Here is a 16301-nt window from a genome sequence, read left to right as displayed (position 1 = left end):
TCAACTCTATGTATTTCAAGATCCTATGGTCAAGATCTTAGTTGCTTGAAACAGGAACAGAAAATTGATTTTGCCCCCCCAACCCCACTTCCCACAAGAACAGTCTCTGACAAGAAAAGCTTGAGTCTTTTCATCTTGTCTTCCAACCAAAAAAATAATAAAAGGAGACATATTTAGTGTTTGTGCATCTTCTAATCAGACACTATTAATCATTTCTTTTAAAATTAAATTACCTACCTCACTGGGGTGTTGTGAGGATTAATTCATTAGTGTTTGTAAAGCACTTTGAGATCCTCAGGTCAAAGGCGCTATAGAAGTGCAAAGTAGTAGTATTATTACTAGATTCTTTGCTTATTTAAGGAACTTCACAATCCTTTAAAACCTAACTCTCTGTTATGATTTAGACATCTATTTGTAAACCCTTGCAATTTATGCACATTATTTTAACCCTCTTTGGATCTAGACAGGGACAGGATGTTTCAAAGCGAATGATTTTAAATAAGGTTTAAACTTTGATCTATCACTGGAGGGAAAGAGCAAGGGAAAATCTAGTGTGACAAATTCTGTTCAGCATAAAATTTTAGTGAGAAATCCTGTCAATTAGATTTAGAAGTGTGCCTAAGCTATACCCAAAACAAAATTTAAAACTCACTTTAATCTCAAGAGTCTTCAATGAGAAATTCCTTTCTTCAAAGAGAAAAGGAAACAATTTTCAAATCAACTCATCTTAAAAAGGGTAAATTACATTACATAGGTATACATGCAATTGTCATTTAAAACCGATTTAAATCACTAATAGTATTAGTATGAACTGATATCAAAATAAGTGAGCAGCTTTTCCTTTTAACTAGCCTCCCACCCCCAATTACACAAAGCAAACTAGGCACTGAGAAGACAACAAACCAATTTTGCTTTACGGAGTTTGGGGGGAGGGGGGGGTTCAAGGCTTCAAAACCAGTTCAACTCTTGGGATTAATTCCACCACTTCCCACTCCTTTCTCTAACCAAATCTTCTAACAATTCAAGTGCTGTGTTTTTAAATCAAAACCACACAAACACACACACACACACACAAAGCTAAGAAAAGCAGAGCTATCTATCAGTTAAGATATTCTGCTTGAATAAACAGGTACTTCTTTAAAAGAAAAAAAAGCCAACATCCTTCAATGAGATACTTCAGTGCAACACAAGTTCTAGCCCCAAGAGCAAACTGAAATTTAGATATTAAACTTTAAACACTTACCTCCTGCTCCTGTTGAAAGATGACAACTCTACCACCTTTATCTCCTGTTGCTAGTAATTCTCCAGAATGATTAAATTCTACTGTAGAAATTATATCTGCTGTATAATTGAAACAAAAACAAAGAGAAAATGTTAGTTTTTCTTTCCCAACTTATTACAATTCCAGAACTTAGCATGTTTTCCCTAACATGTTCCATATAGATCAAACCATCATCAGAAATAAGTAATTCTAAGGTTCTTTCATGAATATTTTGGTTCTCCAAAGAAACACTCTCTCCAGAATAAATATGAGAATATTTTAATAAGAACAGGAGTAATAAATAACTTAAATACTAGTGGGTTACTGGTACTTCACTAAAACAACAATTTGTGAAACATTTTGATTGCATCATTAACCATTAATAATTCTGTTAATTTTCTTTCTTATATACTTCTGATAAAGTTCTTTATGCAAACCCAAAGGAAACCTACAAAATTAAAGCAGATATAACTGAAATGGGGGAAAATTTTAAATGTAAAAATGATTTCAGATAGAATAGTAAAATTATTAACTCAAATTATGGCCTCTCAAACAAAAGTCTGCAAACAGAACACACATATAGCAGAAATGCAATGCACCACTGCACCTTCAATATTGCACAGCTCTTGTGGCAACACAAAGGCTAGTAGAATCAGTCATGTTATACCTGAGGTCAGTGCTAGTTGCACAGTAACTTCAAATAAAATTAAAGGGTTTTTCACTTGCTTTTTGACACTAGAGCCATTTTGCTAAGAAAAAAAAAAAAATCCAAGTTGCAGAATTAGGCATTAAGATAAAGCAACTACTCTGTAAAACTTACCACTGTTACTAACAAGTTCTTCACTACAAAGTATTAAGCCAAATTACTAAAGACTATGTCATATGCACTTGAAGTAAGTAAACGTCCTACAAGAGAAGAGTCATTTTCTGGTCTATACAGGCTCACTGTAAGAATTTAAGGATGCTGACTTGATATAATAAAGAATGCTGTCTACCTTAAATTTTTAAAATTACTAACGTATCTTTATCAATAATCCGTACAACACTGCATTTTATCGTTTTCTTTTTAGTGATTTTTCCAAGACCAGTTTGATTTTGGAAAGCTTTCTTTGCTTTCTCCGTTGCCTAGGTCCAAGACACCTTACCTTTTTGGAACACTCTTGAGAATCTACTGAAAGTTACACAGCATGTAACGGCGTATGTTTTAAGTGTGCACAAAAATTTGCATATACCTTTCAGAAGGCATGGACAGCACACCACCTCCAGGTTAAAAACCTTATTCCAGAAGCCTCTCATGGTCAGTGGTATCAGGAGGAAAGATTAAGTTTGGTGTTTGCATACGTAAGTAACGTAAAGGTGTAAACTGAATATACTGCACTACTCTGTAAAGCCAAACAACACATGTAAATATTTTTTAAAGCCATTCTATATTTTACTAAGTCTTTTATTTTAGTTCTAGCATAGTTAACATAAAGTGTTGTATTAGTTTCAGGTGTACAATATGATTCAACAATTCTATATTCAGTGCTCATCATGATTAAGTTTACTATCAATCCCCTTCACCTGCTTCACCCATCCCCCACTCACCTCACCTCTGACACGATTTATTTTAAATGAATACCCTTAGTTAAATTATTTTTTTCTTTTTCAACAAGAACATTTTTTCTTGAAGCATACTTCAGAATACATGATTCTAAAATACACATATAAAACATTCACAAGAAAAGCAGAATACATATTTTCTTCAAGTACAGAGAATCTCCTGATTAAATCACATAAAGAAAAACCTAACAAATACCAAATTTAAGACTGAAATCACACCAAGTGTATTTTCCCATCACAATGGTAAAAAAACTAAAGATCAACAATAAAATAATATTGGAAAAGCTACACTGTAAATATTAAATATTTAATATGTAAATACTGAGCAACACACTACTGCACAAGCAATGGGATAAATTAAGAAATCAAACATTAGGGGCACCTGGGTGGCTCAGTGGGTTAATGCCTCTGCCTTGAGCTCAGGCCATGATCCCAGCATCCTGGGATGGAGCAGAGAGCTCGGGCTCTCTGCTGGGCGGGGATCCTGCTTCCCCTCCTCTCTCTGCCTGCCTCTCTGCCTACTTATGATCTCTGTCAAATAAATAAATAAAATCTTTTAAAAAAAGAAAGAAAGAAATCAAACATTAAAGCTGTTCTATTTGGTGCTGTGTACTGTACTTACTTCTGTACTGAATATGTTAAATGACTAAAAACAAAGTCTCCTCACTTCAAGTACATTACAGTACAGTTTGAGACAGAAAGTAAGTAGACGCTAACAATATGAGACAGAATATATGGACTCACTTATTTGAAGATTAGGTTCTAGAATTGGGGAATAAGGTAAAAATCATACATAATAAAATTATCTTTAAATTCAAACCCTTCAGGGGCTTCTGGGTGGCTCAGCAGGTTAAGCCTCTGCCCTCAGTTCAGGGCATGATCTCTCTGTGTCAAATAAATAAATAAATAAATAAATAAATAAATTCAAGGCCCTCAGACAAGCATAAATTCCTTCTGCTGTCAGTCCAACTCAGCCAATTTCCCCTAATGCCCTGCTAGTTTATGGTTTCTTTGGGTAACGCACCAAATGATCTACTTAGTTTGAATATAAAAAGTCATGCTGCATCAAATAAACTCTAAAACTCTTGACTTGGTAAAATGCTCACACCTAACACCAGATTCATTTTTCTGTTCATCTAACCAATAACAGGCAGGATTTGCTCAGTATTTACATTATTTCATCTTTTTTCCGGGTACAAATTGTTGCATTCACTTAAATCACAACTGCTTGTTTAGTAGATGAGCTGTCATGGCTATACCTTAATACATGTCAATGATGATGGTATGACGAGCCTGACCACCTCCCTGCTGAGTAGTGAAAAGCAGAAGGGATAGGTATTCTGCAAGATGGGCTCTATTTCCAATGAACCTCCTTGGAGGACCCGGACAGGAAAAAAAAATCGAGAGATGATCAGTCAGAAAGAAGGTCGTTATAGTAAAAAGGGCTGAAGAAAGATGTGGAATGGGGATGGTGGTGATGGGAAATCCACATCTAAATAATCCTTAGAAGACGGAACAGGGATCAAGTAATAAAGCAGTCTTTAATACACTACCCCTAGGTTATAAAGACACTACTGGGGGCACCTAGGTGGCTCAGTTGTTAAGCATCTGCCTTCGGCTCAGGTCATGATCCCAGTGTCCTGGGATTGAGCCCCACATCGGGCTCCCCGCTTAGTGGGAAGCCTGCTTCTCCCTCTCTCATTCCCCCTACTTGTGTTCCCTCACTCGCTCTCTGTCAAATAAAAAAAATATACAAAAAATTTAAGACAGTATTGGTCCATGAAGCAACTTATAATGCAGTCACTGAATTATGAGATGGGGAGGGAAAGCAAAGTGAGGTGTGTAGTTCTGTGTCTGTGCACATGTAACAGAGCCGGGGGGGGGGGGGCGGTAGAGGAGGGAGAGAAGAATAGAAAAAGACCAGTATTTTAGTGCAAGCTGCAACAAGAATAATAAGACATCTGTTCTTACATATGTTAACTAACTAAAATTTAAATAAAAATTTGAAAAAGAAAAAAAAAATTTGTTCTCACAATGGTCACTCATCCCAGGAATGGTTATTTTGTAACAGCTAGAATGCCAAAGTAAAGTGATGTTATAAATGTTTAATACTGAAACACCTCTGCAGCAAGGGTACAAAAAATTTTAATAAGCACACTTGATAGGCTGAGAAATCCTATAAACAATTAATAACTGGCCTAAGAATCGAAAGACAATGAACATTAGGGAAGGGCAGGAACTGAAGATAAAGATACTATATACCACAGAAGTCAACCTACTTTAAATCCTTTTGGAAGGAAGAGAAACGATGGGTGAAAGGCATACAACTTTCTCAATTTACAGATATTCTTAAAATACTGGTGTTTGTTATTATTCATCTTGCCAAAAGCCAATGAACAAAGAGAAATTTTCAGAAATAGCCAACCAAATCACTGCTTAGTTAAACAGTGCAGAGCAACTGTTTCTGGTGAAGGGGTAGGTGAATAGACTTGACTCCTTGCTGTGATTTTTATACTTCATGTATTTAATACAGCCATACTCCAGGTAAGTATTTTTCTGGTTTGTATGATGGGATGTGCCAATGGCATTCCTTCATCCCTTCCCCCAAAATGAAAAGAAATACCATGATTTCTGGATGCTAAGCCACATGTATCAGCATAATAACCATCTAATATACACAAGCACCTATTAAATCTCCCCAAGTCTGTGGATGATGCTTTTTAAGGTTTTTTTGATTCATGAAATGCCAAGATCTCACAGGGTCTCACTGAAAATAGGACTATGAAAAGGAGGAATAAAAGGGAGAATAAAATCAAATGCTGCCAAAACATCACTTATGAAGAACACTATGAAACTGAGCTTTGAACTGCACAGGCCATGGCATACTGGTATGCTAAGATGGGTTATGAGTTTGACTGGATACTGCAAAGCACCCAAATCTGTTAACCTCCCATCTGAACAACCTTTTTACCTCAGCATGTCATACTGACACAACTGCCTTTTAGGGGTACCATGATGCACAAAAGGTGAGGAAGAAGCATGGCTCTAAAGAGTGTTCCCATATCACACTATATACCGGCGATGTTGACCAAATACAGGTTATCAGTTTTTGAAAAATTATAATAAATTCAATCCTAGAAAATAATCCTTTTAATGTTCCATACCATTTTTAAAAAATAGAGGCGATCTGTAAGTCCACAACAGGGTTATTTACAAAACTGTGTTACAATGTAAGTGTCTTATATCTGCACTGTTTAATACTGTCATCAGAAGCCACACCTGACTCCCACACTGGACAATGAAAGTCTAAAACATTACAGCATAGACCCTGACTTTTATTACAAAGCCAAGAATGCCGGACCGAAGATAATTTTGAAACTTTAAACAATGAGCTATGGGTAAAATAAAACTATCTTACAAAACATGGACTGCTGCCCCAAGGAGCAGCAGATGAAAATACAAATGTGTTTCATGAAAATTTAGATTCCTGGATACTAGTTTTTAAACAAACTATTAACAAAAACTTGAGAACACTTCAGAGATTAAAGTTAACTATAACATGCTTTTAAAAGCAAAGACATTAACCTCACTGTTAAAGAGTCACACTACTAAATTTCAAGGGATGGCTCAGTGTAACACATCAACTAGGCTATGTTCTCCCAAACCAATAGCAACAAACAAAACTCAAAGAACAAAAACTTCCTCATTTAAAGAAAAAAGAAAGATACTGCCTAGGGGCAATAAAAATGTTATTTCACAATGAAAAAACTGCCTATGTTAATCTTATAAAAGAACATTCTAATACAGTTATTAATAAAAAGAAAGGACTCCCTTTCAACTGCCCTCCTGTGCACTAAGTCACACAGTAATTTTAGGCAGAGACTGAATTCCAAGCAATATAAAGACATCACTACAAGGCACAATCAAATTTTTAGTAAGAAAACTTAATATCCACAATGTTTTTTACCTTTACTGTCAAATCTTCTATACTGTTAGTAAAAACCAACAATTTATAATGGATTATATAAAATGGAACTCATTTCTTCCAACACTTTCCTTCTAAACTATCAGTAGCCAAATTTCATTCTAAGAAAGCACAATAACTGCTTCTGTTTGGGAGCAGAGTGGTAGGTAGTTGGTGGTGGTTAAGAGTGACAACTGCAGTATTATTGATCTGTTTTTATTTCATCAGACATAACATTTCCTTCTTGTTACCTACCTTCTCTATTTCTTAAGTTGTAAAATAAACAAAGTACAGAAATACAACATTCTCAAAAAATTCAAACAAGGGAAAATTAACTTATGGTATATATATACATGGTAGTAATAAACAATAATTGCTATGCATTAGGTGAGGAAATAATTATTAGTTCTGAGGTGGGTGAGGGTGAGGAAGAGGGTTAGGATGGGTCTTCTGCTTCTGGCCATGAGGGAAAGAAAATAAGACAATCTGGATGGATCCTCCTGCTGGAAGGACTAGAAAACGGAACAAACGTGGACTATGAACTGTTAGACAAGACAAAGAAATGGAGTCATATATTTAATCCCCTTTACTTTTGGACAATGTAGTCAGACAGAAAGAATTCAAATACAGACCAGGACTCTCAGTTGTGGTAACTGAAACTGGGGATCAGAGAAAGCAGAATCAGCTGCAATTCGTGGGGGAGTACCAAAAGAACGTTGGAGGGATTTAGAGAAGAAACTTAGGATCCTTAACTGAATACCCATCTGAGCATTCCATATGGCCTAGGGAAGAACCACTAGAAAGCTAATGAGGGCTCAGGATTGTTAAGGATCCCTACCAGCTGGAATAAAGAAACCTCACAATTAATGAGGCACCAGGTAAAGTCTTCAGAAGAGCATCCCCTTAGAAGTGGGACTAAATCAGCACTAAGGATGGAAATCTGTCCTAACAAAGCTAAAAGTAAACGTTAAAACAACCAAATTTACCTCAAGTAACGATGTGCTAGAATAAAATCCAACGCTCAACAATGTAAACTGACAATGTTTGGCATCCAACCCCAAATCACCAGAATGTAAAGTAGTACGAATAAGTGACTCATAACCAGAAGAAAAATAAACCAACAGAGCCAGAAATGACAAAAAGGATGGAATAAAGGTCTCAGCAGACAAGAACCTTAAAATAGCTGTTGTAAATATGCTCCAGAACATAGAATTATCAATATGTTGAGAACTATGAAAGACAAAGAAGGAACACCTAAAAATGAAAATTACACTGGATGACATTAATACTGAAGTAGAAAAGATCAAGAATTTGAAGGGCTAGCAATAGGGGAGGGAAAATTTTAAAAAGGCAGGAGCAAAGCAGGAAAAAAGAACAAAGACCTGACCTGTGGGATACAGTTATCTACCATATGGGACATTGCAGTCCCAGAAAAAAAGGTGGGAAATATATATATATATATATATATATTTTAAGACCACTATATAAATGTTCAAGCATGAGGACACTACATGTAGAATAAAAACTATAAGAGATCAGTTATAAATGTAGACTTAATACAGGTATATAACAGTGATAACTCAAAAACTTATCAATGGCCTGCATTGGGGATGTGCCTTTGCAAAATCATGGAGAATTCTTCGTAAAAATTCTAGTATTTCAGGGGTGCCTGGGTGGTGCAGTTGGGTATACAACTCTCGGTTTTGGCTCAGGTCGTGATCTCAGGGACCTGGAATTGAGCAGTCCATAGGGCTCTGTGCTTCGGACTCTGCCCTTCCTCCCAGCTCACTCTTTCTAGAATAAATCTTTTAAAATTTCTAATATTTCAAAGCACAATATTCCCTTGATATACACAGTAAACCTCAGTATGTACATTAAACCCATGTTTAACTAAAAAAATAGCTGATTAATAGAAAGCTGTATTTTAGGCTCAGAGTAAGCGATTTTTTCTTCAGCACCATGAACTTTTTGACAGAATATTCTAAGTCATGGAGACCAGGACAATTTTTCCTTGTTCAAGACTGTCCTGCAAGCTGCCGAATAGCTAACACACTTGGCCCATGCCTAGTAAATGCCAATAATGCCTCCAATCATGGTTAAAGTAAAAAAGAATTAAACAGGACAAAAAAAAAAAAAAAAAAAGCATGGTAGAGATGTTAACAGTCATGAATCTTTACACCCAAAGATTTTTACTATATGTAATTCAAGGTCATCAGAAAGGAAGGAGCAGATAAAGATTTGACAAAAATTTAAACTACAGTGTAAGAATGACATGCTTCTCCATGCCTGACAGATTTGAAGAACAAGGGGAGAACGTGTACACACCTGGAAGATGTAAATGATACACACTTGCAGAGAACTTTATACTAATATAAAAAATTAATAACTTCCAAAGAACTATGCAATTTTTAAAAACTCATCCACTGAGCCACAGTCAGTCCCTTAAAGAATTCTAATTACAAATTTAAAGACATTCTCTAACCACAATAAAATTAACTAAAGATTAAGAACCACTGGTTCTAACTAACCACTTGGTAATCTTACAATTCTAAGGCAAAAGATAAAAATCAGTACTATAATAAAAATACCAAAAAAAGACTTTTAGGAACCTAAGTATATAAATATTTAAGACAAATATTTAAGACAAGTGTCTTTGTAAAAAAAAAAAAAAGAAAGAAAAGAAAAAACATGATATCCTGCTACTAAGAGATGATCATAGGTGAAAGCTAAATAGTCTTTCAGCAAACTTGTGAAATTATAAAATATTTATCTGATCTATTTATATACACTGTGATTTCTGTAAAATCTGTAATGGAATTATAATAACCTTACTCTGTTTTAATCACACAAACTGCTTTATAAAAAAGACAATCATCACTCTTAACACCACTTCTGAGAGAACCTATTATATTAGTATATATCCCTCCAGAGTTTGTCCATGTATACCTCACATTCTCAGTCCAAAACAGTAATATCTATTTGTATTAAGAATGTTGTCTACATTGTATCACTGAGTTTAAAAAAATAACAAAGCATATTGATCTTACTTGTGCAACCTAAATAAAACAATGAGCATTATGGAATTTGTTTTCAAAGCTCAGACAGGAAGACCAGGTTAATACATAGTAACCTGAAAACTGACAAAAGATGAATCTCTACAAGCTTTAAAAAAAAAAAAAAAGAAAGAAAGAAATGAGAGACCACTACAACCACTACACACCATCTGAATGACTAAAATTTAAAAAAGAAAAAAGATGACAATGCCTAGTGCCAATACTGAGCAACAGAAACTCTCACATACAGCTGATGGGAACGGCTCACCCACTTTGGGGAAAAGGAGAACAAGTCTGGCAGTCTATGAAGTTAAAACACCATGTGACCTAGCAATCGCAATACTAGATAACCAAATGAAACAAAAACCTATGGTCACATAAAAATCTGGATGCAAACGTTTATGCAGCTTTACTGGATGAAGAACAAGAAACTGGACAAAATCACGAAAACCCGGATGCAATCCAAAATGACCCTCAACTAGGAAATAAAGAGAATACAATATAACCATACAATGAAGTAACACTCAGCAATAAAAAGCAACTACGGGTACAAGCAATAATATAATTAAACTCAAAATGCATTGTGCTAAAGTTAAGGGAACCAGATTAAAAGGTTACATACTACATAATTCTATTTATCTGACATTCTGGAAAAGGTACAATTAGAGGGACAGAAAACAGATAAGTGCTTAAGAATGGGGTAGAGGTTGAGTACAAAGGGACATGAAACCTCTTGGAATGATCCAACTGCTTTTCATCTTGGTAGTAACTATATGTCTGTTTGGTTTTTTTTTTTTTTAAGATTTATTTTTATTCATTTTAGAAAGAGAGAGAAGAGAGAACACATGCACACACAAGTGCACATGCTTGCAAGGTGGAGGGGGAGAGTGAAAGCAAGGGGGGTGTTCACCAGACTCCGCGCTGAGCCTAGAGCCCAACAGAGGGCTCGATCTCACCACTCTGAGATCACTACCTGAGTTGGAACCAAGAGTCGGACTCTCAACCACGCAGGCACCCCATCTGTGTGTGTGTGTGTATTTTTTAATCAAACCTTGAAGAACTGTACGCTAAAAAGGGTGAATTTCACTGTTTGCAAATTATAAGAACAATATGAACCTTTCCCCTGAATATACCATCTTCCTATCTAGTTCCATAGCACTAGCCAAATTCTCTAGAAAACATGACGTTTTACATACAGCTTCCACATTTATACTTATGCTCACTCTTATGCCTCCTTTAGCTTGGATGTCTTGTCTGCCTTGCTTGAAATATCACCCTTCCTACCCCCATCCTTTAGCCCTTCTGTATGTGGCCCATCAGGAAAAAAAAATTTTGGATCAGATCTTTAGAGGGGTGGAAATACACCAGAGATAATCAATATAGATGTAATAAAAGAAAATGTGATTTTACGGAATAACTAAAGACAAGTGGACTAGGAAAAAAATGCTTGTATTTCCAAAAACAGTTAATATACAACATGGTAAGACAATTCACAGAAGAGCAATAGCAGTAAAATCTAAGAAAATATCCACTCAAAAGTAAGTTAATTTTTAAATAAGACACCATTTTCTACCAAACAAGAGAAAAAATATAAACTGTTCTACTTACATTGTAGAGAGAAGTGTATCTGGTTATTTTGGAAAACTATTTCGTAATCTGTATACACAGCCACAAAGCACTGATTCTCTTGGAACTTTATGTCAGGTTCCAGAAGTTATCCTACTGAAATAATCCAACAATTTAAAAAATGTATAAAGATGTTCACTAATATCTTCAGTAATCTAAAGTGTTAGAGAATATAAGGGAAACATCCAATGTTCTTATTCTGCTAACATCCTTTCACATTTTGCATTAATTTTCCTTCAATACTCCTCCCTTTCTACTCTTTTCCCTTGGCCCTTCATTAACCATTAGGCAAGAAGTAAAAGACCCCTGGAGACGTAGTCTCAACCATACTATAAGATATAATTCGATCGTGAGTAAGTCATTTATGAACTTCAAAATTTGCAAAGAAATTTCATTTGCAAAGAAACACCGAAAGATGATTTTTCTTTTCAGAGGATTTATCTTTCACAGAGCATATACAACATGTATTCAAATACTTAACACATCTAGGAGAGGAAGAAAACAATAAAAAATGGCTGGAGAAAAATAATGTGCTTTTATCAAACAACTTGGAATATGGAAAATTTTAAGACCTGAAAGGACAACACATCTGCAAATGCTAAGTAACTCCACCCATGACCATACATGTATCTCTGTCAGTCCACTAGTCCAGACTGCACTGAGACAAAATGGATCTCAGATTCATTTCTTTGCAACCTGGAATTCATCAACAACACTGATTTAACACAAGTTACTTTCTGTAACTTGTAAGCCAATCGATGGTGAAATCAGAACAGAACTGAGGCAGTGTATGTAGCATGATTCTGCTCTGTTCAACTCCCATCACTGCTAGAGCAGTTAACCATGGTACCAGAGATTCTTGAGTCACTCACTGATCACTACTCACTCTTTTGAGATGAGGCCTTTCTCGCTTTTAAAGTCACACACACAAAAGTCACATGCTACTTAACTCCAAGTGATAATGCATAGACACGTAAGAGAGAAATTCCCCTATTTCAAGACACGGGATGGTTTTTCAAACATCACTGAACCAAAGTTACACAGCACAAAAGTTAACCAAGCTGAATCTTTGTTTTCCATAAATTAACTTTAGCATAATTTTAGAATTATGGAAGAGTCCCAAAGACAGTTCCCATATACCTTCACCTAGGTGCTTCCTGACTTGCTGGCATCTTAACATTTGCTATGGTTTATTTGTCACAACTGAAGAACAACACTGGAATATTAACTGAACTCCACACGTCATTCAGATTGCAGTCACTTTCTCTAGTGTCCTTTTTCAGTTCCACGATCCCACATTACATTTAGTCCTCTTGTCTCTAGTTTCCTCTGGTCTGTGACAGTTTCTCAGACTTCTCTTGTTTTGGATGTCCGTGACAATTCTGAGGAGTACTGGCCAGGTGTTTTAAAGTATGTCCCTAAATTTGAGACTATTCTTCTCATGGCCACACTTGCTATTATGGCTTACTGGCAGGAAGATCACAGAGGTGCATTGTCATTCTTATCCCATCAGGCAAGGGTACATTTTAACAGTATTATTTACTGATGACTGCCAGGTTTCTCCACTATAAAGTCTCCCCTCCCCCCATAAGGTGGGAAGTCATTAAATGCAAGGACTGGGGGTTAATCCCCACCCCTTTGAGTAGTAGCTACATAAATTACTTGAAATTCTTCTGTTGGGGAAATTTGTCTCCTCTCCTCCACTTACTTATTTAGTTATCTATATGAATTCATATGTATTTATTTCATACTCTGGGTGATAATCTTACTATGTCATTTATTGTATTGTTCAAATTATTCCAGATTTGGTCATTGAAAGCTCTTTCAGGCAGGCTCCTGCATCCCTTTATGGGATGCTCCCACCCTTGTTTGTTTTTTGTTTTTTGTTTTTTTTTTTGAGCACTTTAGAAACTTTTTAAAAATGTGTAATTTTCACATATTCTTAATATCACCACAAACTGAACATGACTTCTAACTTTTTCATTCTATAGTTACATACTAACTATGTATGAGTTCTGAAGAGAAGAATAAACCATACTGAGAACAAGAGGAGTACATTCGGTAAAGGTCAGCAATGTAACTAAATTCTCATCCACGGAGTATCTGACCAGAACTAAGATTTCTGTCTTGAAATAGATTTTTCATTTGGTCAGCTGAGGTTCTAAAACTTAAATTGTATGTTAGCTTTCTTAGGTTTTAACATACACCTGCAATTTGTGGACTTCGGCCTATCAACCTTCCAGTACTCACTGCTCTCTTCTTTTCAGAAGCTGGGGAGGTGGGGGAAGAACACAGCGGGTATAGTGATCACCTTTAGCTCTGCTAAAGTCAAGGCCTGCTGTCAGAACGTTCTGATAGCACAGAAATTCATTCTCATTTTCATCCGGTTTGCTTCAACTCTTAGAGCTCCCATTAAGAAGCATGCTCTTTTGTACACTATTTATTTTCAAGACCTTTTCTCCTTTACTAGTTCAATATACCCTAAAATACAGCAAACACTGAATATTAGGACTGACCCCACATAGCTTATTACAGTTATGATTAACCCAAATTTCTTCTCAAAGGTAGCTAACCACCCCCCAAAGAAAATATTTTTCCAAACACTGCATCGATAAAATGCTAGTTTCTTGCTAGCTTTTTTCATGTAGGCTAGCTGTAGGTTCAGGTTTTTCCCATTATGATGCGCCTTTCTCACTGTTGACCTCTAGAGGGAGCCCAAAGGTTTTGTTACCTTTTCTCAAAGGTCAGTCCACTCCTCCCCCCAATACAGTATATTCAAGATCTAAGAACATTTTATTGCGGCCTAAAAGGCAAGTCAAGTGCGTGTACTCCCTTTAGGAATCTCTTGTTCCTGTTACGTAAATGAGGTCCTGACCCACTCACGCTGGGGTGGGGTGGGGGGAAGCTCCAACCATTTCTTTGTTTCCCTTCCAGACTCTCTTAACACTTTCCCACTTGCCACTGACTAGCGCATATTACTGTAGCCAGAAAGGCTGACTGGAGGATGGCTCTAAGAAGTGGGAGCAAATGCTCTCTCTTGCTGACTCTTGTTGCTCTCAGTGGAGCATGCCAGTGCCTCTCTATCATCCTCATGTCAGCACATACACAGAATATAGTATTTGTATGGCACACCAGTATAAAAGATTAGGCTGTTCATATCTATTCAGTCAGACACTCTAGTCAGCTAAGTTCCCCCCCATCCAGCCCAGTAGGCATCCCCCAGGATCAACTGATCATTATCTTAGCACACCTGTAATACATTCTTGGGGCCCCAAATCTAAGAAACTTGTTCAAGAAATGAGAAGTCATACTGGATACTTATTCACTTCACCTGCCTATATGACCCTGAGGAAGTTAACTAAGGCTTTTAAAGACTCAGCTTCCTCATCTTTAAATACCTATCTCTCAGAGTTGCTCTGAGGGCTAACCAAGCAATAAATGTAAAGAAATGAGCACTGAATGTGGCACACAGTAGGCACACTGGTAAGCAAAAGGTGTCGGCAGGGGTTTTGGCTTTGCTGCACGAAAAAACAAGCATTTACCTATTCTAGTTCTAAGCTACTGAGGCCAATTTGGCTTAGGTAAAGTTCTCCAAATGGTCCAGCAAAGCTCCCTGGAGCCTGAAGCTAAAGCCAGAACTACCAACAAAGTGTTAACAGCTGACCGGATTTGCTGCTTCTTTGCATTAACAGTCTTGACTGAAGACAGGGTTGTAGCCCAATAAACCCATCATAAATTGAAAATACCATAAACTGAAATGCATTTAAATGCACCTACCCTACCAAACATAGCTCAGCCACACCTACCTTAAATGTGCTCAAAACACTTACATTAGCCTACAGTTGGCTAAATTATCATATTGGATAATTTTGCATTAAAACCCTGTTTGATAATGAAGTGTTGAATAGCTCATGTAAGTTACTGAATAACTATCCTGACAGTGAAAAATAAATGGTTATATGGGTACAGAATCACTGTTTAATGTACTGGCAATTTACCCTTGTGGTCACATGGCCAAACAGGAGTGAGTATCATACCGTGTATTGCTAGCCCAGGAAAAGATCAAAATTCAAAGTACATCTACAGAATGCATACAGTTTTCATACCATCACAAAGTTGAAAAATCCTAAGTCAAACCACCATTAAGTCGGCAACTGTCTGTACACTCAAGAAGCCTCAGGCTGAAAGCAGGACTGGTCAGGTAAGATTCTGTACTCCTAGGTCTCTGGACCAAAATATCACTTTGATTACACCATTATTTCCAATAATAAAGCAACTGCTAACAGACTTTATAATATCCTTTTTCAACCTCTGACTCAGTGAACAGGAACATGTTACGTGATAGGCTCAACAAAGACCACTGGCTATTGATGCTCATATAAAACCTACATTGTAATGTTGCCATGAGAGTCAGGGTCCATAGGGTAATTTCCAGAGATGTGTTCTGGAACCAGTCTCCCTTCTTTTTAACTTGTTCCTGGATAATCTGATATCATGTTTGGATAAAATGGAATGGAACCATACCCTCCTGCAACAAAGAACAGAAAGATAAACAGTTGCTAATACATTTACTCTATAGGTGTGATCTTAACAAACAAGCCTTGGTGTATTAAGGTTATATAATGTTAGAATGAAGAGCTCGAAACTGACCATTCTAAACCTAAAAAGTTACCACCTTTGTTAGATGTTCACTAACTCTTAACTGGCTCATAATTCATTCCACAAAGTAAATCACCCCATTAAGCTGCCTTATCAAAATATAATGCATAGTTTCCATGGAGATTACACAAAGTAA

At 36.4% G+C, this 16301-nt stretch overlaps 1 protein-coding gene across 3 annotated transcripts in view; it reads right to left on the bottom strand.

The window, feature by feature from the left end:
• PPP2R2A (protein phosphatase 2 regulatory subunit Balpha) overlaps positions 1–16301 on the bottom strand; it is an 89814-nt gene that overhangs the window by 32793 nt on the left and 40720 nt on the right. The window contains exons 2-3 of one of the 3 annotated variants that reach the window (XM_004763238.2): positions 15896–16034; positions 1244–1341 (exon numbers count right to left, since the gene is read on the bottom strand). In XM_004763238.2, coding sequence (XP_004763295.1) covers positions 1244–1341; positions 15896–15911 — 114 coding nt within the window. In that variant the 5' untranslated portion in view covers positions 15912–16034. Of the gene's footprint in view, positions 1–1243; positions 1342–2493; positions 2626–15895; positions 16035–16301 lie in introns of those variants that run through there. The other 2 variants (XM_045069502.1, XM_013061798.2) reach the window with 2 other exon arrangements.

This window comes from Mustela putorius, unplaced genomic scaffold (assembly GCF_011764305.1).
Source record: "Mustela putorius furo isolate JIRA1106 unplaced genomic scaffold, ASM1176430v1.1 tig00003937_pilon_pilon_pilon, whole genome shotgun sequence".
In the NCBI taxonomy this organism is placed as follows: Eukaryota; Metazoa; Chordata; class Mammalia; order Carnivora; family Mustelidae; genus Mustela; species Mustela putorius.
Note: the sequence above shows the minus strand (reverse complement) of the source record. Positions and strands in the feature narration are given on the sequence as shown.